This window comes from Aquarana catesbeiana, linkage group LG03, assembly GCF_042186555.1.
Source record: "Aquarana catesbeiana isolate 2022-GZ linkage group LG03, ASM4218655v1, whole genome shotgun sequence".
In the NCBI taxonomy this organism is placed as follows: domain Eukaryota; kingdom Metazoa; phylum Chordata; class Amphibia; order Anura; family Ranidae; genus Aquarana; species Aquarana catesbeiana.
This window is the reverse complement of record NC_133326.1, coordinates 281,990,148-282,014,743: the sequence shown is the minus strand read 5'-3', so window position 1 is coordinate 282,014,743 and position 24,596 is coordinate 281,990,148. Positions and strand designations below refer to the sequence as shown.

Sequence of the window (24,596 nt, the reverse complement as noted above, 5' to 3'; positions counted from 1 at the left end):
GATTACTCCTCATCAGTTTTTTAGGTTATCAGGGTCCTCCTTATCATAGCCATCAGCAGTTAACAACAGTCAGTTAGTGTTCTTTGATGCTGTGCAGACTGTGGGACAACGAGTGTTTATTCCACTTGGGCTGTTTAAGAAATATCTTGCTTAATAGTGCTCTGGGTTAACATTGATAAAATCAGTATATTAACCCCAACAGATATGCTCAAAAATAACTGTTAAGATGCATTCCTGGGGTTAAAGCCATGTTCTGGGAGGGGCTTGCGAATTTTAAAGTGGAACGGCACCCAAAAGGGGAAGTTCCGCTTTTAGTACTCCTGTCCTCCTCCTCTCAGGCAATCTGAGCGTACGTTCCCCTCCTCTCCTGCAGTCTTCTCGGACACGTAACAGGTCCCGGAAGACTGTGGCACTTTTCACAAAGCGCAGCGCGACTAGCACATGCCCAGTCGACAGCCAGCTGTGAAGATGAAAGCTGCATAGCCAGCTGGCTACAGTTAGGATGTTGGTGAATAAATGAAGAAATTAATAAATATTGCATACAAAAAAAGGATAAAATGGTAATCTGATTTGTAATGAATCCATATTAGTGCATTTCATACATAATTAAAAATAATTTTGACCATAAACAATCCAACTGTAAATACATGATTAAACTAAAGTTGCATCCAAAAGCTCAAAGCGTTTCGTGACTCTGTTCCATTGGTTCCCTGTTGATCGCCAAGGAAGTCTCACCCGAAGCTGTGGAAGAGTGACTAAGCAACCCCAAGAGGTTTTTTTTTCCCATGAGGATACTGAGAAGCAACACTTTTGGCTCACAGCTCTTGATTCATGCAACTACTTTGGGTGCAATCATGGATTGCTTACCCACATTGAATCTGCTTCCCGTTTGTCGCCTTGGGTTCTTGCTGAATCACACTTCCACAGCTCCCGGGTGAGACTCCCCTGGCGATCACCATTTGGAAATACTATTTATATAATATTTATTCTTAGCTCATTAATACTATACATGCATTTACTCCTGAAGAAGTGAACAAAGTCACTAAACGCATCAAGATTTTGGATGCAACTTTAGTTTAATCATGTATTGACAGTTGGACTGTATATGGTCATTATATTTATGTATTAAATACATTAATATGGATTCATTACAAATCAGCTTGTTACCATTTTATCCTCTTTTTGTATGCAATATTTCATCATTTATTAAACAACAATGTTGGAAACTAGTTATTCACTGGTCGAATCTGTTGTGCCTCATTTAAAGTCCCAGGAGAAATAAATTATCATCACACTAACCATTACACACTAGCCTGATCGGAAACTCACCTATTTAATACAGATTTTTCCGTCTCCAATTCTTCTTTTTTTGCCTCCAAAATTTCTACCCTTTCTTGTAGTCTTTTACACTTGTTGTCGTTTATGTTTTTTCTCTACGTTAAAAAAAACAAAAACATACATTAAACATACTATTCAAATACATCCCCACGTCAAGCATTCCACACCAAAGTCCACATAAATTACTAAAGAAAACAAAATAAAATAATAACTTGTTAAAGGCTAAATCAAATTAAGGTTTGATAACATGGATATAATTAGTCAGATTGCCAGCAAGAGCCTGGGGGAACACCGCATGCTAAATTTGGGATTGTGCAGTTAAGGAATTCTCAACTCCACAAAACTATAAACTCCTCAACCCCCCCAGTACAGTCACCTGAAAATACTGAATGCAGATTTCTGAAGTGTTAAGAAGTATGAACAACAAGTTAAACCAATCAGTGGGCTACAAACACTATCCAGGAAGCATGTTTTTTAGTAGGGAGAAGCATTAAGGAGTCTACAGTGGGTGTATTTGGGAATTTCTCCTGTATCACACACAGTGGTTTTTAGATTACCGACTGTCACAGTTTTCAGGGTTCAGAACTGAAGGATCAGTATGCCATTTCTTACTGGGCCCATGCTTGATTCCTGTTCATCTACACCTTTCAAGACAGGATGCTGTACATCTCTTCCTGAAAACATCATGACACCTTGTCTACCCCTTCTACCAGCCATAATCTGCCTGCACTGCATAAGGAATCACAGAGACCCAGTGAGTCACTAAGTCTAAAATATGATATGTAATGAAAATGGAAAGGTTTTATTTAAAAATGTCATTAGCATGTTAATGAGGGGGTAAGGAGAAATCAGAGAAGGCAAACATTTAGGCAGAGCAAACATGAGCTTTAAAAGCTTTATATGGAATTTTAAATAAAACTACCTTTTTCTGAGCTACAGCTGCTCTTTGCAATTTGTCTTTTAATTCCTTGTATTTTTCTTCTAGATGAGACAGGTTCTCCTGTAGTTTATGTTTTTCCTGTAGCCACTCAATTCTACTCCCCTCAAGTTCTCTGAAGAGAATAATAAAAAAAGACATTAAGTCATAGGAACATGAACAGGCTTATCGCAGCATCTTTACTTTTATGGAAATGAGAACAGTGAGACAATTAAGTTTAATAGCTGGATGAGGTCTTGCAGTAAACAGAGAATTTATATTTAGAACTAAACAAAGATCACACACACGTTTTTAAAATATATAAAAAATATAAATGTTACAAATAAAGTGCACCTCACGGAAGTCCAATTTAACATGCCCAATGAATGCCAAAACAATTAAAATAGCATGGCCCGAAATGCACTCCACCCCCCCAAACCTGTGTCAGTCGGATTAGCATATGAATAGACTGGTGCAAGACAGATTCGGCCTGTCACTCTCCAGTAGACTTCAACAAAAATGGTTGCATAAATGTGAGTGAGAGGGGCAAAAGATGGCTTTAGCTCCTGTTCTCCAACTGTAGAGAACTCCTCAGAGATGTTTCACCCTTTTTGGGGTCTAATCATACAGACCTCTACGATTAAGCCCCAAAAAGAGCAAAACATGTCTGAGGAGTTCTGTACAGGTGAAGAATGGGAGCTGAAGCCATCTTTTACTCATCTGACTCACATTTATGCAACAGAGAATCGCTGTCTGTGTGAAGACGGCCACCGTTTTGTTGATACCTAAAGAATCCCATATACTATCCCAGACCATCAAGAAAAAAAAAGAGAAATGAGACCTTAAAGTGTATGTAAACCCTCACATATACCCAGTGAAGTAAATGGCCTCAGATGATACACAGACATGAAACATTACATGAAATCCTCCTACATAGGTTTTACTTGTTTATCTTGCAGTCTTCTGTTCTCTACATCCCTTAAAAAGTGCAGATTTGTAATAAACTTCTTCTGCATCTGTCAAGAGCAGAGAGGAGGGGGCGGAGAGCTGCAGTTACAGTGTGCGAAGGTGGATTGGAGGAAAGGGACACATCCCCCTTCACAAACAGCACAGGAGAGAAGGATACAGAGCTGTGTTCTGAATAGACAAGCTGTGTGCTGAGCTCTCGCCCATCATAATTTTACCTCATGTGTCAGGACAAATTCTCAGAAGTGACTCATGCTGATAACAGAGGAACAAAGCACCAGAGAGAAATGACACTTAAGAGCTTTGGAGAGAGATGAAAAAAACACTACAGATATATGTGCTTAGTTCAGATTTCATGACTGAGGTTTACAACCTTATCAGACTGCATAGTGTATGGCCAGCTTTATACAAGTACAAGGGGGGGGGGGGGGGTGGATGAAGATGCTCATCTGTCAAGCCCCGTTCATATCTCAGAGTAGCAGGAAATCACATTCTTGCATGCGTTTTTTTTTTGGGGGGCATTTTTTTTAATACTTTTTTACCAAGCCTCGTGGTGCGTTTGCAGAGCGTTTCTGAAACCCAATGGCAAAGCCTGCATTTTCTTTGTGGTTTGCCATGTGTTCAGAAATGCACAGGTGTTTCATTGTTCTTATGTAAACACACCAAGTTCACTTCCATTCACACCGCGACATATTGGGAACACGCGTCTTTTGGCGCGTTTTCAAATTACATGCATAAGGTGAGCCTGTTGATTTCAGAGGGCTGCCCTACACGTCGCAAAAGTAGCTCATGGGACATTGTGGTGTGTTGTGGGTTACACATGTTTTACTGTACGATTTGCTGCATTTTTCGCTTGTTTTTTCATGTGGCAAAAATGTGTGTTTGCTAACAAAATGTATTTAAATGTTTGGACCTAAATTATAGCATAAAGACTTCCTGTTATTGCTTATAACTATAGACAGACTTCTCTTGCATTAAAATATAATAATAAAATCAACCATAATAAAAAGTTAGTCTCACTTTTCTGCATCATGCTGGGCCTTTTCTGCTTGGCTTCTAGCGCTGCGATTTTCCTGTTGGAGATGTTCTACCTTTTCCCTCAGTTTCTCATTAGCACGCAGCAAGTTATTTTCAGACTCTGATAAAGATGCTATCTGAATTTGTAAGTCCTTCATTTCCTGTTTAAAAAAAAAAAAAAATCAGTGTTTCTGGAGGATAAATGAAGACTACTGTAGGATACCACAATATGCATAGTGTGATCATAAATCACTGTTGAGGTAATATTTTAAATAACCATTCAATAATTCAAAGAGGTGACCTGTCTGCTAAGAATTTTTTCTTCTAAGACCCTGGAGCCCAACATGTGGCCTGTGGGCCGTGTCTTTTATTACTTGTTAATCCTACCAATCCAACAGGCCAAGATGTCAAAAAAGTTTCAGGACTAATGATTTAAAACTGACAATGGTGCTTACCAACAGTCAGTTCTTATACATAGGGTTTAGGGGCCAGTTCACACCACATGCAGTACAGTGCGTTTTTTGGTTTTACATCAAAAAATGCATGGAAAGCAGGTTATGTGGTTTCCAATGGCGTAGTTCACACCAGTGCGGTCAATTCCAGGGCATTCCAGTTCTAGAAAAAAAAAAAAAAAAAAAAGTAGAACATGCTGCATTTTTCCTGCCCTGGACTGTACTGGAATGTGGTAAAATGCATAAAAAAATGCATCTGGAAAGCGTCAAAAATGCATCTGGAATCGATCTGGGGTGCGTTCTTGTGGTGTGAACCAGCCCTAAACCTTGTATCCAATAGAAAACCGTTGCCATAACTGCTTAAAAAGTGTTAGCCTAGGGTTCATGTGTGCAGGCTTTGTGCAGGGCAATCCATTCATTTGAATGGGCTGCCCTACCCACAAGAAACACGGGGAAAGAAATCCCTAATCCTTATGTGAAATCACACAACACCTGTTTGGGGTGTGCTAAAACATGCAGGGGTACCGATGCATAGGGGTTCCATTAAGAATGAATGGCACATCTGTACATTCAATCATTCAAAGAGGTGACCTGTCTGCTAAGAATTTTTTCTTCTAGGACCCTGGAGCCCAACATGTGGCCTGTGGGCCGTGTCTTTTATTACTTGTTAATCCTACCAATCCAACAGGCCAAGATGTCAAAAAAGTTTCAGGACTAACGATTTAAAATTGACAATGGTGCTTACCAACGGTCAGTTCTTATACATAGGGTTTAGGGGCCAGCACATTTCTCTGGGTGTTGGGAAAGTGCACAATTTTGCAGCGCAAACCTAGCCTTAGACTGAATTTGGCTTCGAATGTCACTTACCTAAAGTCCTTTTAAAAACTGCATGTCCATATGAGACTGCTCTGTCCACAGGGTAACAATGCTGCTACAGTGCCTTGAAAAAGTATTCACACCCCTTGAAATTTTCCACATTTTGTCATGTTACACTCAAAAACATAAATTTATTTTATTGGAATTTTATGTGATAGACTAACACAAAGTGGCACATAATTGGGAAGTGGAAGGAAAATGATAAATGGTTTTCAACATTTTTTACAAATAAATATCTGAAAAGTGTGGCGGGCATTTGTATTCAGCCCCCTTTACTCTGATACCCTTAACAAAAATCTAGTGGAACCAATTGCCTTCAGAAGTCGCCTAATTAGTAAATTGAGTCCACCTGTGTGTAATTTAATCTCAGTATAAATACTGCTGTCCTGTAAAGCCCTCAGAGGTTTGTTAGAGAACCTTAGTGAACAAACAGCATCATGAAGGCCAAGGAACACACCAGACAGGTCAGGGATAAAGTTGTGGGGATGGTTAAAGCAGGGTTAGGGTATAAAAAAAAATATCTCAAGCTTTGAACATCTCAGGGAAGCACTGTTCAATCCATCATCCGAAAATGGAAAGAGTATGGCGCAACTGCAAACTTACCAAGACAAGACCGTCCACCTAAACTGACAAGCTGGGCAAGGAGAGCATTAATCAGAGAAGCAGCCAAGAGGTCCATAGTAACTATGGAGAAGCTGCAGAGATCCACAGCTCAGGTGGAAGAACCTGTCCATAGGACAACTATTAGTTGTGTACTCCACAAATCTGGCCTAATGGAAGAGTGGCAAGAAAAAGCCATTGTTGAAAGAAATCCATAAGAAGTCCTGTTTGCGGTTTGCGAAAAAAGCTGTAAGCAGAATCCTCGGCTGCTCGAACATCCACTTGATAAAATTTTGTAATGTATGCACTTAAGACCAGGTAGCAGCCTTACAAATCTGAGCCACAGATACCTGATGGCGAAAACCCCAGGAGGTTCCTACACACCTTGTAGAATGAGCTCTCACCCTAAAAGGGAGGAGCTTTAAGTTTCAGACCATAGACCTGAATGACCAATTGACGGACCCAATTGGCAATGGATGCCTAGGAAGCTGCCTGCCCCTTCTTGGGTCCTTTTGGTAAAACAAAAAGGAGTCTGATCCTCGGATCTCCGCAGATCTAGACAAACCTTGACTGCCGGACAACGTCCAAGGAATGCAGTCGTCTCTCTTCCGCCGAACAAGGCTGAGAGTAAAAAAGAGGGCAAAATAATGTCCTGTTCAAATGAAAGGCTGACACCACTTTTGGCAAAAAAGGATGGAACAGGTCGTAACACGACGCGGTCGTGGTGAAGGATCAAGTATGGTTCCCTGCACAAAAGGGCAGCCAACTCCGACACCCTTCTAGCCGAGGTGATGGCCATCAGGAAGGCTAGTTTGCGTGACAGCAAGTCTAATGGAATTTCCTTGATAGGCTCAAATGCTTGTTCTGTAACACAGACAGCACCAAGTTCAAGTCCCAAGGACACATAGGTGACCTAATGGGGGGAAGCAAACGAATTGCCTCCTGCATAAAGGTTCGGAGCAGCGAATCGGAGGCTAAAGGTCTTTGGAAGAATACTGACAGGGCCAAAATCTGACCTCTGATTGTACTTAAAGCCAATCTGATTTACACAGCTGACTATAGAAAAGAGAGAATTCTCCCAATCACGTATTTCCGAGGATGCCATTTTCTGGCTTCACACCAAGCAATATAAGTCTTCCAGACCTTATGATAGATCTTCCTAGTGACAGCTTTTTTAGCATTCACTAGGGTAGACACCACTGGTACCGAGATGCCACAGTCCTTCAACACCCTGGCTTCAATAGCCATGCCCTCAAATTTAGAGACTGTAAATTGGGGTGGAATATAGGACCTTGAGACAATAGATCAGCGTCCATGGCCCGTCTATTGCCAGTCTCACAATCTTCGGGAACCAGGTCCTTCTGGGCCAGGCTGGTGCCACCAGAATGACTGGAACCCCCTCTCTCCGAATCCTGCGCAACAAAATGTGGAAGGAGAGGGATCGGAGGGAAAGCATAAACCAGGGAGTACTGGCTCCATGGAACTACCAGAGAATCTGCTCCGATTGCCAGAGGATCCCTTGGTTCAGGACACAAATTGCTATAGCTTGTTGTTGAACCTGAATGCCAATAGGTTGACATCTGGCCATTCCCAACGCTGGCAAATTTCCTAGAACACCCCTGTGTAGGGACCATTCCCCCGGGCAGAATCGGCACATGTCCCTCTGCCCAGGCTAGTATGTGTTTCACCTTCTTCAGAGCTGAATGACTCCTGGTACCGCCTTGGTGGTTTATATAGGCCATTGCATTGTCGGACTGAACCAAGATAGGGCAGTCCTGAAGCTCCACTGTCCAGGACTGTAGGCCAGATGTCCTGCCCGTAACTCCAGGACGTTGATGGGCAGGATCTGTTCTGTCCTTGACCATTTCCCCTGAGCTGTGAGCCCGAGGAGATAAGAACATTGGATAATCCAGGGTTTGTCCTTCCTAGAAGACTCATATAGAGCGGAATGGAGGGTTGTCTAGTGCCCCTTATCTGACGCACCTGATCCTTCAGGGCACAGATCCTTATGGGTGGCAAAAATACCCTTGGATGGACCGTATCTAAAATCAAACCTAAATACTTCAGACTGAGCTGGTTTTAAGGCTGACTTTTCGGTATTTATGACCCAGCCTAAGCTTTCCAAATATCCCACTGTGCTGGTTATGCTCTGTTCTAGAGCCTGTAGTGAGTGATCTCTGAGCAGGAGGTCATCCAGATACCTGAGCACCAAGATCCTTTGGGCCCATAAAAGACCCAGTACTGGTGCTAGGATCTTTGTGAACACGCGGGAGCTGTGGGTAGCCCAAAGGGTAGAGCCACAAACTGAAAAGAACGTTCCTCTACTGCAAATCGCAGGAACCCCTGATGAGGCTGAAAGACAGGTACCTGTAAATCCGCGTCCTTTATATCGATAGAGGCTAGAAAGTCTCCCATCTGGAGCGAGGCTACAATTGAGCGGACAGACTCCAGGCAAAAGGACTGGATAAGTAGATACTGGTTCAGGGATCTTAAATCCAAAATGGGACTTGTGTCCCAGTTTGGTTTTTGAACCGTAAACAAGTTTGAATAAAACCCCGCGTCCCTTTCGGATACAGGTACCTGTACAATCACTCCTTGATGCACTAAATGATGTAGTGCACGAAACAGTAAGTTTCTTTTTGGAGGATCCAAGGGAACGCTGGATCTTAGAAACCTCTGAGGGGGAACCCCCTGTAACGCCAGCTTGTAAGCGCGGGATATAGTCAAGGTTACCCACTTGTCCTGAACCACTGTTCTCCACATGTCTGCAAAGTGCAACAGCTTTCCTCCCAGCCGATACAGTGGGGGCGTCCCCTCAAAAGGAGGGCCTGGTGCCAGGTTTAGAAGAGCTTTGGACCCAGGGCTTTTTCTGGCCCTGGCCTTGCGGCTTGCCCTGGCTCTACCGCCCTGTTGGCGGTGGAACTGCCTTGGCGCTGAGACACCTGAGGAAGCAGTCCTTGAGGTTTAAACAAGGGACACCTGGTGCTTCTCTTTACAGGAAGTAGAGAGCTCTTCTCTCTGGAAATCTTTTGGATATATTTGTCCAAATCATCACCAAACAAACGTTCCCCATGAAAGGGGAAACCTGCCAATAACTTTTTACAAAGAAGCTCAGCTGACCAGTTCTTAAGCCACAAAAGTCTGCGAATATGTACAGACGAGAGCCAAACGAGAAACCTGCTGTATTGAATCCTTTAAGGCATCAACAGCAAAACACAGCGCTCGAGGATTATCGGTCTTATTTTCAGCAAGATCATCCTCCTGGTTAGGCCTGTCCGGCTGTCTGACCTGATCCTTTACAGACTGGCAGATACCAATTGCTGCAACAGCTGGCTGAATAGCTGAACTGGCCAAAGAAAAGGAAGCCTTTAATAATGACTCCAGTTTCTTGTCAACAGGGTCTTTCAAGCCCTGTGCATTATCCACCGGACAAGTTTAGCTCTTGTTTAAGGTAGAGACTGCTGCATCTACGGCTGGCATGCTCCACTTCTTAGTGAACTTTTTATCCATGGGATATACAAGGGAAAACCTCTTAGGAGGAACAAAAATCCTGTCAGGATGTTCCCAATCAGCATACACCGCCTGTTCTAACAGTGGGTGTAAGGGGAAAGCCTGCGTGGCCTGAAGAGGCCTCAGGGACCCCAAAGAGGACCAGGGGGGCTCAGTAACCTCTGCAAGATGCAACTTAAAGGCAGAACGAACCATCTCAGTAAGAGTCTGGTTTAAAAGCCTCTGAGAGGCAGACACCAACTAGATATCTTCTTGTTCAGATTGCTCAGAAGCAGACTCATCTGCCAGGCCCTCCACAGAATCCTGAGCTTTTAGCTTTTCCCCATCCTTGACCCATTCCTGCTCCAAACTAGGAGGCTCAGGGGAGGGGGATCTGTCACGTTTCTTGCCATCCTGCAGGATGAAGGCAATCATGCCAGTAATCCTGTGCTCTAACTCGGCTAGGGCCGAGGACAGTTCATCCTTGGTGATAAAGGGTGAAGAAGCAACGTTGACTGTAGGCACAATAATAGATAGGCGCAGCAGCTCAGATTGCCTGGAAGCATCTGGTCTTTCAGGGGATACAACACTAGGATTATGACTAGGCTCATCAGGAGCTACTGATGACATAAGTGTGCCCTTCCCTGTAGCGTTGGTCCCGTTCCTCTTTTTGAAGACATTTACAAGCCACAAAAAGGGAGTACCTGGGTGTAGTATTAACACACCTTAGAAGGGAGACCCTTTAATAGGGCTCACCAAGCCCTTATGCAACAATCCTGCTAAGCTCCTTAGCCTGACAAGCAATACCTGGTGACTCACGTGACCCGGGTAAGGAGAAATGAACCGCTGCAAATGCCTGGTTCAGAGCCTGCTCTTTGTCCCACAGCTGCCTTCAGGAAGCACTGCATGCTTGGCATACACAGCTTAAATAAGCTGGCTGTGCGCCGGTTGTGTGCACGCACGTGCGCGGTCCCGGCGAACGGCACGGCTGTATTCGCATACGACATGAATCTTCGTGCGCCCAGATTAGGCTACAGCGCATGCACTGCTCCGAGTGCGCCAAACCCCTATGGTGAAGCAGTGTGCGCTATGGCCACCAAACAAACTGCTGAGCACAGCAGCGCTCTTGCAAATACACATGCGCCATGGCGAACCAAGGTGAAATGGTGCATCATACAGGTGAAAACAGCCAGACACAAGCAAAAAAGGTACACTTTGCAAACATCCACAGCTAGCCCAAAACTCCCCCGTATGGTCACTGCACACAGGTGTCCACAGCCTCTAGCTAGTTTGACTGATTGTTACAATCACTGGGACACCCCACAATAAGTAAATTTCACTTACCTATCCAGGCGCAGGGCAGCTTAGAAACTAAGAGCCCAATCTTCACCCAACACAGCAGGTTCCTGTCACTTCACTCCTGTCACAGGACCTTCAAGGACTGGGTACCCTTTTCATGTTTAGGGTCCACTCCCTTTGACCTGTACAGCACCCTGCTGGTGCAGATGCACATGCCTTAGCGCTGTGGGATGCAGGATTCCACTTTGCAGGGTCCAGCGCCCAGAGGTCGCATTGCAGGATCTTGAGTCTTCTTTGCGAGGATCGGGTACCATTTATCTAAGCATAGAGAGCTTGTGTCAAATGGATCCAATCGGTCAATCCCTTGATTCATTTAAGAACAGTTTGTGGGACTAGAGACGTGGAGCTCAGAGAGCTCAAACAAAACGTGCCCATCCACCTTGCAGACACTGGTAAAAAAACTGATGTACTTCCTGAATGGGAGGGGTTATATAGGGGATCACTTCCTGTCTAAGACTTTGTCTACCAGTGTCCATTCACCTAGAGATGGCGTAAAACCCAGTAGGTAATGAATATTAGCCTAACTGTGTCCCATGAAGTATGAAAAAGAAATGTCACTCTCTAGATGTGCAAAGCTGGTAGAGACATTCCCAAAAAGACTTTCAGTTGTAATTGTAGCGAAATGTGGTTCTACAAAGTATTGACTCGGGGGGCTGAATACAAATGCACGCCACACTTTTCACATAATGTGTAAAAAAAAAAAAGAAAAATTGAAAACTTCTTAGGTAATAAAATAGTGCAACAGAAGGGGCTCAGAAAAACAAAACCAGCTGTGTAAATGCTAGTGACTTCATAGATATAATATTTGATTTTTCCATAGTTCCAATTTAAATGTGGCCAGACTAGCTAGAAAGCTGAAAAACGAGCCCAAATAAATAGCAGAAACAACCGCAGAAGGTAAAAGGGAGATAAAGGACTAGCTGGAAAAGCCATTGCCTTCCAGCAGCTACAACTAGGACTGGGCAGACATCACACACCAGGTATAGTCAGAATAAAAAAAAATAAATTGTACCATAACTTTTGCTTATAAATACTTGATAATAATATTTACCTAATAAAAAAAAAAAAATAAACTAAACAAAGCCAGTTTCCTGTAATCTGCAAAACATTAATGTTGTACATGCATTAGCAACCTTACTCGTTTGAGCTCTGCTACATCATTTACTTCTTTCTTTATCTGTTCTGCATAGGACATCTGTTGCTGGAGTTTAGATCTATAAAGGAAGAAAGAAAATAGTTTAGCCATAGCATACGTGAATACCACCAAATATTTAATGGGCAATCAAAGTCCCCAGGTTTCTTAAAACAATAATAAAGAAAAGAAAAAAAGAAAAAAAGGAAGATATAAAAGGGATCTGCTCTTCTTTATCGCAAATGCTGATGCTGCACCTACAATGACTTTTCCCCACACTCAGGCAAAGTTAACCTATGAAGCCCATGCAGTATAGGTACTGCTCCCAAGTCAGCGTGTAAACAGGAAAGGTCCTGAAGTAGTCACATAGAAAGTCTGTGTGATGATAGACATATCTCCTGCACTGTCCATATACTGGAAGAAATGTTATGAAAAAAAGCATTACTTGCTGGTATAGGGTAGTGTCTAGGCAATCTTTCATGTACATGTATTGTTATAATATTTACCAGAACCATTCTTAATTTCTATAAAACCTTGACAGTTGCAGCAATACAAAATTACATTGCATAACATAAGTAGTAAACTTGCATGTTTTAGTGGGCAGGTGCCACGAAATATTGTTACAATGCATGGCCACCTCTCCGATATAAATCTACAGCCTCCCAAAAATGTGAATACAGAAATTCTTTCTGCACTGAGAAAAACAAAGCTGCAAATGCTGAGCTCCTTCAGAAACTGCTATTTGCCTGTCTGTCTCTGGCCCCAATACTTGAGTGACCTGGAAAAGTTCCTGGAATTAGAGGTTTTATTATTTTTAAGAAGGGAGCTCCAGATGAAAAGGGAAGGCAGTTTGATATTTTAATTGTAAGATGTGCCACTATACGTTGGCTGCTATAGCACTGTAGCTTTACTTTGCTTAACCTTATTACAGGCTTGATTTTATTATTTTTCTTGGTGGCATAGTCTCTCATCCTTCACTTTATGTCTCTATCTTTTACTTCTCTCTGTCTGGGCTTCACTGACATCGCTATGTATATAAGTGCACTTATCCTGCTAAGCTCAGGATAGATTGTATACCATGTATCAATACATATATTAATGTTTTTCATAGAAGCCCCTTATGACGGCTCTTTCAATATTCACAGAATTCACTAGGATTGCTATTTCTTGGATATTTTGTCCCCTTGGACACTGCCCTGTGTTTGACTACACATGTGGTTCATACTGCCACAGCTCCCGGAAATTATGCCCCTTGGGGTTTCCAGGTCATAGTGTCTCATCTCAAACACAAAGCTGTTTTTGTAAAGGTACTGTCACACTGAGCAGCGCCGGGCATCGGCGGTAAAGCGCCGCTATTTTTAGCGGCGCTTTACCGTCGCTTTTCGGCCGCTGGCAGGGTGCTTTTAACCCCCGCTAACAGCCAAAAAGGGGTTAAAAGCGCCAGCGCTGCCCATTGATTTCAATGGGCAGGGGCGCTTTAGGAGCAGTGTATACACCGCTCCTACAGCGCTTCAAAGATGCTGCTTGCAGGACTTTTTTGAGCGTCCTGCCAGCGCACCGCTCCAGTGTGAAAGCCCTCAGGCTTTCACATTGGAGTACCATCACTGTGTATTGATGTTTGGTTGTGGTATGATCCTTAGCGGTACATGTGTCTAAGATACCAAACCTCCATCGGTTGCTCTATCTCAAAAAATTTTTCTTGTTATATACTGAGGGAATGGATACCGTAGCCGGAATAAGTGAGGGATTTCAACCATCCAAATCATCATCCCTATCGTGATCATTTGCAAGGATTAGAGGCCCCGGCTGGGTTGAAAGTCATCCGCCTTTAATGCTTGCTGTCTGGTAAGCCTAATCTACAGCTACGGTGGTCGGACACTTCACCTTGTTTATGTGTGCACACTATGGTGTTTGCAAGATTTAAAAATTTTTCTTAGCGCAGATTTTTTATTATATTTTCAGGCGCTATTTTCAGCGCTATAGCGCTTGTAAAGCGCCTCAGTGTGAAAAGGGTCCTAGTATTTAGAGAGTGGGGTTTCCACAGTATATACAGTATCTCACATAAGTGAGTACACCCCTCACATTTTTTGAAAATAATTTATTATATCTTTTCATGTGACAACAATGAAGAAATGACACTTTGCTACAATGTAAAGTAGTGAGTGTACAGCTTGTATAACAGTGTAAATTTGCTGTCCCCTCAAAATAACTTAACACACAGCCCTTAATGTCTAAACCACTGGCAACAAAAGTGAGTACACCCCTAAGTGAAAATTTCCAAATTGGGCCCAATTAGCCATTTTCCCTCCCCAATGTCATGTGACTCGTTAGCATTACAAGGTCTCAGGTGTGTTAAATTTGGTGTTATCGCTCTCACTCTCTCATACTGGTCACTGGAAGTTCAACATGGCACCTCATGGCAAAGAACTCTCCGAGGATCTGAAAAAAAGAATTGTTGCTCTACATAAAAGATGATCTAGGCTATAAGAAGATTGCCAAGACCTTAAAACTGAGCTGCAGCATGGTGGCCAAGACCATACAGGAGTTTAACAGGGCAGGTTCTACTCAGAATAGGCCTCACCACGGTCGACCAAAGAAGTTGAGTGCACATGCTCAGCGTCATATCCAGAGGTTGTCTTTGGGAAATAGACGTATGAGTGCTGCCAGCATTGCTGCAGAGGTTGAAGGAGTGGAGGAGGGTCAGCCGGTCAGTGTCCAGACCATACGCCGCATACTGCATCAAATTGTTCTGCATGGCTGTCGTCCAAGAAGGAAGCCTCTTCTAAAGATGATGCACAAGAAAGCCTGAAAACAGTTTGCTGAAGACAAGCAGACTAAGGACATGGATTACTGGAACCATGTCCTGTGGTCTGATGATGGTCTTTATGCGCATCAGTGAGCAATCATCCCTCAGTTTGGGTATAAACCGCCTCAGCTGTTCAGCCTACTAAATGGACTCCAATGATGCAACTACCCACAGCAATTATCCTTTAGGGAACTCCAAAACCCGATCACACGGTATATTTATACAAAAGGGAAGAGGCTCCACTGGTTCCAGGCTGGCTATATCAAGTGGCAGTGAACTTCAAACTAGGGCTGCAACTAACGATTATTTTCATAATCGATTAGTTGGCCGATTATTGTTTCGATTAATCGATTATTCGGTTAATAACCTTAAAAAAAAGTGTGGTGTATAATTTAGTTTAATATGTAAAGTTTAAAAAAAAAGGAAATTTATTCCTAAATATCTCAATGCAGTGGTAAATATAAACTTTATGGTTAGGGAGCAAAGGCTCTAATCCACTCTGAGAATAAGATAGAGGTGATATACTGTATATACAATTAGAAGAGATCTACTGTATATACTATTAGAGGAAATATACTGTATATACTATTAGAGGAGATCTACTGTATATACTATTAGAGGAGATCTACTGTATATACTATTAGAGGAGATCTACTGTATATACTATTAGAGGAGATCTACTGTATATACTATTAGAGGAGATATACTGTATATACAATTAGAAGAGATATACTGTATATACAATTAGAAGAGATTTACTGTATATACAAATAGAAGAGATTTACTGTATATACTATTAGAGGAGATATACTATTAAAGGGTGAATCTCGTAAATATCATCAGACTCAGAGATCAATTATTTTCATTCAGCGAATGTACAAAAATTTTTCGTCTGAAAATTGATCGGTGTGGCCAGCATAAGGCTAGGTACACACCTATGCAGTTTGCTTTTTATCCGTTTCTGCAGCGCTTTTTTCTGTGCATTTTGATTTTTGCACACATGATTTTGCTGCGATTTGCTTTTTTGCATTTTTTTTGGACAATTTGTTGTTGGGCAAATTTAAAAACACAAATTGCTGCAAAAAGGCATTACATGCTTTTTAGCAGCTTCTCCATTTAAGTATATTGAACCAAAAAAGCACTGGTTTGCATTAAGAAGAAGAAAAAAAAAAAGTCCCTGACCCTTTCCAAATACGCAGCGGCTGAAAAAAGCATAGATGTGAACGTGTCCCATAGGAAACCATGTAAATGAACTGTAGTGCGTTTCTGCAAAAAACACCAAAAAACCCATAGGTGTGAAGCAGGTCTAAGGCGTTTAGTAACATAATGGGGTTAAAAAAAAAATAAAATTAGCCCTTTAGATAATCACTACTGTAAGGGGTTCATTTTTTTACTGTAGAACTGTGAAAGGAATATTTACAGTAACAATTATTTGCTCTTTTTGGGCTATAAAGGGCTCATTTTAGTTTTTTTTTTGACCCCATTATGTTACTGTCCGATTAATCGATTATGAAAATAGTAATCGATTAATTTCATAATCGATTAGTTGTCGATTAATCGATTAGTTGTTTCAGCCCTACTTCAAACTATGCAGGCACCATAAGGTGTATAATCAACCACAGCTCAAGGAATGCACAGCAATCACTGGAGAACTCTAGGTTCTTTAAAAACCCTGGTAAAGCCTGGCAGGCTAAGCCCGATGATCCCAGAGAAGAAGGAGAAGAGATGAGGGTGGAGAGGAGTGCAGAGGGAGGGAGAGGAGGGAGGAGACACACAAATAAACGAGTGAAAGTGCAGGGGAGGAAGAGGAGAAGACACATAATGAGGAGCCTCTTATCACTTACACATGACAGCGCAACATGTTGATATATGATTGAATATATATGAATTGCATTGGGATACTGACCATTATTATCTTCAATATGTATTACCATTTTTCTTCTCTGATACACTGCAATATATATAAAAACTTTGACCCTTTCATTCGACTGCATGCTTCATCTAAAGCACTCTACTGTATGTCCATATGGTATAACTAAATCCCCATATTTTTGCTGAATATGTTCAGGTGTTTGAAATAGCCATGCAGGTTTTAAATGGCATTTTTGCATGTGTGCTCTGTAATCTTTTGTTCTCGGTTTCATGGTCTTATAGCAGCACCATCTTTAATACAATTTTAGGGTGTGCCCCCCAAATCTTTGTTTGTCTTTATGACTTTACCAGGTCACTGCTTCATTTAAAGTCCCATAATTCTTATTTTTAACTTATTATAGGCTTATTTTGAAGCAAACCAGTCAGCTGATTGGTTCTTGATTGGACAATGTAGTACTTTGTCCAATCTTGCTAGGTGCCCCGTAACACATCCCTCTGTATTTCTTGTGCCAGCGTTTGCCTCAAACAAGTGCTAGGAGACAGGCGCTCCCTAGCAAAGTACCAGTCTCCTTTCTAGCTGAGGTGTTGGGTGTTCATTTGCTGAGGAGGGGCACCCTGCCCGACATTGCAGCTAGAAAGATAGGGCACAGTTCTATAGTATTTAGTTCCTGATGGAACATATGAAAAAAGTTATTTATCTTTAAATCTGCTTGTGATTTTGACTTTTTGCAACTCTGCTTCACAGCACATTCAGATAAGTGACACTTATTTTCTGGTTCAGCAATGCAGCATACTAGAACACCTCTGGCCAATTCATTGGACAATGGCTTATCTATATCAACTCTGTACAATTAGCAGGGGGTTTATCCAGCAAGCAGTAATGGTAAACCAGAGAGACGTGGAGTGGTCTTCCTGACTATCAGAATATCAAAAAAAAAGGCTGGCCAAAAATTACAAACCCCTCTCTAAGACAGTAAAACAAATATTTAGCCATTTGTCTCTGCATTGAGTTTAACTCCACTTTAAGCAACATTTCTAAAATATAGCCCATTATAAAAACAAAATGGACATTGAAGCATTAATACAAATTAAAACTAACCTTAAATTCTGAAGTTCTTTCCTGGCAGATTCTTCTGCTAACTGAGCAATATGAACCTTTTCTTTGAGTTGACTTATTTCCGTGTGGTTATGTTGGTCCTGATCCTCTTTATACTTCTCCAGTTCAGCTACTCTGTTTTCTAATTCCAACCTAAGGGAAAACATAGCAGCCAAAATCTAAATTTAAAAGGCAGAGAACCCCACACACGAAATGGAACAAACAATCAGGTATGTGTACAGTAAATATAGCAGATTTATGCCATTGCTGACCTTTCAGACAGGATTGTAGCAGTTTCCTGTAGGCCTGCTTCTTTGGCAGCTTGGACTCTACGTATTAATTCACGCTCTCTCTCAGCCAGGAGCTCCTTTTGGCGTTCTAGAGTTGCTTTCAGGATCCCATTCTCTGTTTCTAATTCTGCCGAATAGAATTTTCCATTCTCAAAGTTACTTAAGTTTTTTACACATTAATAACTTCAACCAACTGAACGGCAGGTATAATTACTGCATTTTATTTAGGAACATAATCATTAACTCTAAAGCAGCATACAATACTTTTTTACTAGGCCAAGACGTAAAGCCCAATGTGAGATGGCAGGAATCCTAACCACTGAAATTACACTATCACTCTTTAATATTATGAAACATGCAGGAAATTATGTGCAATAAATGCGACTATACATAGTTTTAAAGAAAACTATTGCTAACAGAATTACAGAGGCTGCCATTTCTGTCTTCTTTTAAAAAACAGGTTACATGTCTTCTTCTAACTACCCTGGCAAGTTCTGCCAGAATGGCACTGGCTGAGAGTTTTAGCAAGAGTTTCATAGTACAGGCTTAAGTATGTGAGCAGCCGATGTGCACAGAAAACTTTTACAAAGTAAGTGTAAAGCATTCATATGTCAAACTAGTGCCACGCAGTGCTGAAAAATAAATATACCATTAAATTAAATCTTTATATTGTCATGAACCAATCTCTACTAAAAATATGATAAACCAACCCTCAATAATAGAAGAACAGTCCAATGTGTCCATAAGCACTTGCCGACCGTAATATGTATATATACACATTGTGGTTTGCAAGTGGTTTACCGGGGTTATGGCTGAAGATATCAGCACTAACTCCAGTATTTTTTCTTCAGCCAGCGCCTGGCTCTCTCATGAAATTGCTCTGAGCAGCTCATGAGCCGCAGGAACGCTTTCAAAAGCAGCGAGAGGGGATGCCCCCCCACCACTCGTCTGTTTCTGGGCCTTACAGTTTCCACCTGCGCACAGAGACGATAAAAAAGTAGATTGTCTTTTATTGTCTCTATAGCCTTGGAGGACCGGAGCAACGTCATGATGTCATTTCTGGTCTACGCTGGAAGTAACATTTTTTTTTTTAAAGCAAAAGATCCCCCCCCCCCCCCCCAATTTTTTTTTTTTTACCTTTTGTTTTTTAAAGTAAAGGAGAGATGTGGGGTCTTTTTGACCCCACATCTCTCCCATAAAGAGGGCCTGTCATTCTTACTTCTATTACAAGGGATGTTTACATTACTTGTAATAAGAATAAAAGTGATCGAAAAAAATTAAAAGAAGAGTGTAAAAATAAAAAATATAGTAAATAAGTAAAAAAGAAGCGAACGCATATGTGCGCCGCGTACGTATATATAAAAGGTGTTCGCACCACACGTGAGGTATTACCGCGAACATTGGAGCAAGAGCAATAATTCTAGCGCAAGACCTCCTTTGTAACTGTAAACTGGTAACCTGTAAAAAAGATTTTTAAGTACCGTAGTTTGTCGCCATTCCACGAGCATGCGCAATTTTAAAGCATGACATGTTAGGTATCTATTTACTTGGCGTAACAGCATCTTTTGTAATACAAAAAAAATTGGGATATATATTGTTTTTTGATTGTATTTTTTCCAAAAAAAAAAAAAAGGCGTTTGAAAAACTGCTGCGCAAATACTGTGAAAAAATTGCAACAATTGCCATTCTATTCCCGAGAGTGTCTGCTAAAAAATTTTGAATATCTATAATGTTTGGGGTTACATATCTGTGATGTTCTTTCAGTACAGATCCCTTCACCACCACTTGTTATTCATGTAAAGCTAGATATCCTTTCCTTTTTTGAGCTTTACATGAATAACAACCCAAGAATTGACATTTAAATAACAATCCTTTAAATATCATTATAGCAGTTTTATTTTTTGTAGTGATTGCACTGAGGCCCTATAGAATATTTAAGTGTAAAGCATTTGGCAAGTATTTTAAAGCCTTCAAAAAAAAAAAGAAAGAAAAAAAAAAAAAAAAACTTTTGTTCCAGAATGGTCATATTAAACATAGGTATAACTAGGTGAAGTGACCTGCTGGCTTTTAAGACTTTTAAAGGACTGAAGCTTACTGAAGCTTGCAATCAGCTTGTTTGAAGTGACAGTGAGCACTCCTCCCACCACTACCAAACAAGGAGCTGAATAGTTATCTGAAGGCTACAGAAAAGCTGTTTAATGCTTGTTGAAAGCTTTTCAAATACTTTGTAAAAGCTTTCTACATGCACACTGTTCTTAGACATGCTCAAGCCTATATAACAGGCCTTAAACAGTCAGTCTTGTCAGGTACTGCAAACCCATCTGATTGCTGTTTTGCATCTTACACATCTCCTGTGCAGATGTGAACTAAGGAGAACCCAGAATGAGCCTTGTATCGTATTTTTTATGAAGGTTGATATTTTTAAAATCAAACAACACCATAATTACTGCATAAGAACTACTTTGCCAAAAAAAAAAAAAAAAAAAACACAATACGCATGTTTCAAATCGTGTCATGTTTTAAAATAATTGTCTATTGTATTAGGAATACACTACCTTCGAGCTGACTTTGAATCTTGTCTTTATCTTTCTCAGTTTCATTCCTAGCTCTGGCAGCTTCTAATTTTATGTTGGTACTTTCAATGTTGTGGGAATGCTTTAGTTTATCAACCTGTATAATACAAAAAGGAGTATGTGTTAGTGCTTAAAAAGCCAATGTCAGAAAATCTAAAATTTAAATACCTTGTACAACCATATTGCACAAATACTATCCAATGGGAGCAGGGGAAGAATAAGGGAGGGGAGGGGGCAGGGGGGAAGCAAATACATTGGTCAGCGAGCATGTTAAGCTAGGGAGCAGCAGGTGCTTGCCAGCAACCTCACAGCAAGGCGGCAGCTACCCATCAACCTCTATACCCCACAAGTCTATCCAGACTAACGAAATTTTGTTCGATTAAGATAGGTAAACTTATATAAAGGCAAACTTATCTAAAGGCAAAATGCTATTCACAGCAGATCGCCAAGAAACGGCAGCGGGGGGCTGATCATATTTCCAACATAATATCTCTTTGTGAGCATAAAAGGAAACATAGCAGATGAAAAGTTTTATGTGTTGGATTAAATGAAAACATCATTTAAGAGGAACATCTTGGGGTTCAATCCGAGTTACACCACATGCTGAGTTAACATCCGAAACCACCAGTGTCCAAAACGACTGTAAGGAGGGACAAGACCATACCATGTACAAGAAAGGAGCCTCTGGAGCCTGACATCTTGGACAGATCAGAGAGATAGACCGATAGATGGTCACCAAACGCTGAGGTGTAAAGTATACCCTGTGTAGAAACATAAGCTGGATAAACTGATCTCTAGCTGAGATCATAGTAGTAACATAAGAGCTCAGACAAGCTTTCCACTCCTCCTTCCCCAAGGTAGATCCAGCTTAGTTGTATAAGCCATAGATAAGTGCAGGTATAGGGAGGATAGGGGCTTGTCCAACAGCCTGGAGGTCAGGAGCTTCTCAATGGGGTCTGACTCCAGTGCAATCCGACAAGGGAACTGTTGGCTAAAGGCATGTCTGAGCTGCAAATATCTGAAAAGCTTCCAATTGGGTAACTGAAACGCTGCCTTAAAATTTGTAAATGTTCTTGGACAACCCTCTGCAACTATACCGTAAACCCACTATACCTCTTAGTGACCCACACACTAGGATCCAGGATACTATACATGTGAGGGAGAGGGGGATTACCCCACAGAGGAACATGAGGGGAGAGGGACTCAGGGGTACGATATGTAGCCCTAGATCTGTGCCATAACAGCACGGTAGTGCGCATTAGGATCCTAACTTCAGAGTGTGCTTTAGGGCCCCAAAAAAACAAGGTTACTAAGCGTTGAATATAAACCCACGATGGCCACCTCCAAGGTCACAGCAGGATTGTCTTGGGGTTGTAAAAACCACCATCTGATGATGACCAGCACCGCCGCCCAGTAATACAGCTGAAAGTTTGGAAGAGACAACCCCCCTGCACCAAGGGGTAGCTGCAACGTAGACAGGGCCACAGAGGAGTCCTTCCAGCCCAGATGACCTCCAGTTAGTAGTTGGAATAAGTGGGAGTGAGCGCAAGAACAAACATTGCTGCGATAGGCGATTCACCAGGGGTACTAAATTAAGGTCGTAATACGGCGACAGTTAGCCTAATATCCAGGCATTTAAATTCAGCAAACCACATTGGAGTGAGGTACCGGACGGGGGCTCTCTAAAACGCTGAATGGAGTCAGCAGTCCTAATCAAAATGGCCAGGGGTTCCATTGCCAGAGTGAATAGACCAGGGGACAAGGGACATCCTTGTCTCGTACCCCTCTCAAGGGGGAAGGGTGGGGACACTTAATTATTTGTGTGAATTCTAGCCAATGGGGTGGAATACAACATGCAAATCCAGGCTATGAAAATTGGACCAAACCCATACTTATGGAGAAGAGCCCAGAGGTAGGGCCACTCTACTGAATCAAAGGCCTTTTCAGCATCAAGAGAGACCACTATCCCCGGGCTGTGCTCAGTTGCCCTGGCAACATGGGCGAGTAGTCTACAGATATTAAATGTCCATTCTCCTGCCTAGTAAGAAACTGGTTTGGTCCAGATGTACTGTACTAATGCATTAATTACTATATTAAGGTGAAGGGCCAAGACCTTTGCTAGGGCATCCACATTAAGCAACGAGATGGGCCTAAATGAAGGGCAAAGATCAGAGTCCCTGCTGGGCTTAGGGAGGACTACAATCACCGCCTCTCTCCTGGATGAAGGCAGGGAGCCTGACTCAAATGCATCCAGTAGTGTTTTATGGTAAACAAGGAGGAGAGTATCAGTATATTTTTTAAACAATTCCACCGGGAAATCATCCGGGCATGGAGTTTTCCCCATTGGAGGGATATAAACGGCCAACTGCAGCTCCTCCAAGGTTTTAGGAGTGTCCATCTTATCTCTATATGTATCAGTTAAGCTAGGAAGATCAATGTCCTCCAGGTAGACAGCCACAGCCTCCTCCGAGTGGGTGGACTCTGATGCATAAAGGTCTTGGTAATATGCAGCAAAGCAAGCATTAATTTGTGCAGAGTCTGTTTAGGTAAAACACAATCATCTATTACAATCACCACCATCCCACCAGAATCGGTAATGCAGTAGAAAGAGACAGGGTCAAATTGTTCTCTGGCTAATCAGGTCAGGAGACGTCCCGTCTTCTCGCCCTGTTCAAAGATCAGGAACAGGTGCACATTAGTAGCCTCTGTACGGAGGAGGACGACGACTATACGTTATGCCAATTGCAATGACTGGTACACCTGGATGTCCCACGTCTGCATGTAGGTAGCCTCTAAATTAGAAGTACTAACCTCTGCCGCAGCTATTTCAGCCCCCATCTCCATATTTACCATCCGAATAATCGCTTGCAAACTGCCCCTAGAAAAGGCTTTAAGTGTGTCCCAGGTCACAGAGAGGGAAACAGAGGCATCCTGTCTAATCCAAAAATCTAGGAGCTCACTACGGTATGGCATGTCAACTCTCGGATTGGTTAACCAGAACTGCGATAATCTCCAAAGGCCCTCAGCAGGAGACACAGAGGTATCCAAACACAAAACAAGAGGGGCATGGTCTGAAATGCCCAGGAGGAGAATGGTAGCATCCCTGACCCTGGAGAGGATCGGTCCCCCAGAGAAGGTCAGGCCTATACTAGAAAAAGTTTTATAGGTAGCCGAATGGCGGTTATGGGCTCTCAACACAGGATTCTGCCACCAGCAAACATCTACAAGTTGAAAGGCGTCCTCCCATGCCTGCAAGTTGGGGCCTGAGGTGGCAGTGGGAGACATCCTATCTCGTTCAGGGTCTGGCACCATATTAACGTCCCCCATAATCAAAAAATTTTCAATAGGGAAAGAAGCCAAACGGGTTGATAAAGTATACAGCTGTCTGACCGGTGCTGCCTGCAGGAAATAAAGTCCCACCAACACCATCTGTAGACTGTGTACAACAGTATAAACAATTACATATTGACCATCCAAATCCAGATCCATAGGCAACAGTTTAAATGGGAGTGACTTGTGCACCAAGAGGCTGACTGCTCTAAAAAAATTAGTGTGTGTGAAATGACAATGGTAACCCACCTAGGGCTTTTGTGCAGTGAGGGGAAAAAAGTATTTTGATCCCCTGCTGATTTTGTATGTTTGCCCACTGACAAAGAAATGATCAGTCTACAATTGTAATGGTAGGTTTTTTTTTTTTTGTTTTTTTTAACAGTGAGAGACAGAAAAACAAAAAAAATATCCAGAAAAAAACGCATTTCAAAAAAGTTATAAATTGATTTGCATTTTAATGAGTGAAATAAGTATTTGACCCCCG

General features: G+C 41.9%; 1 protein-coding gene across 1 annotated transcript in view; it reads right to left on the bottom strand.

Moving 5' to 3' along the window:
- Positions 1-24,596, bottom strand: part of CEP83 (centrosomal protein 83) — a 142,725-nt gene that overhangs the window by 14,273 nt on the left and 103,856 nt on the right. Inside the window, exons 7-13 of the mRNA XM_073623560.1 lie at positions 20,765-20,879; positions 18,192-18,336; positions 17,923-18,072; positions 12,152-12,227; positions 4,241-4,398; positions 2,261-2,390; positions 1,330-1,433 (exon numbers count right to left, since the gene is read on the bottom strand). Coding sequence (XP_073479661.1) covers positions 1,330-1,433; positions 2,261-2,390; positions 4,241-4,398; positions 12,152-12,227; positions 17,923-18,072; positions 18,192-18,336; positions 20,765-20,879 — 878 coding nt within the window. The remainder of the gene's footprint in view (positions 1-1,329; positions 1,434-2,260; positions 2,391-4,240; positions 4,399-12,151; positions 12,228-17,922; positions 18,073-18,191; positions 18,337-20,764; positions 20,880-24,596) is intronic.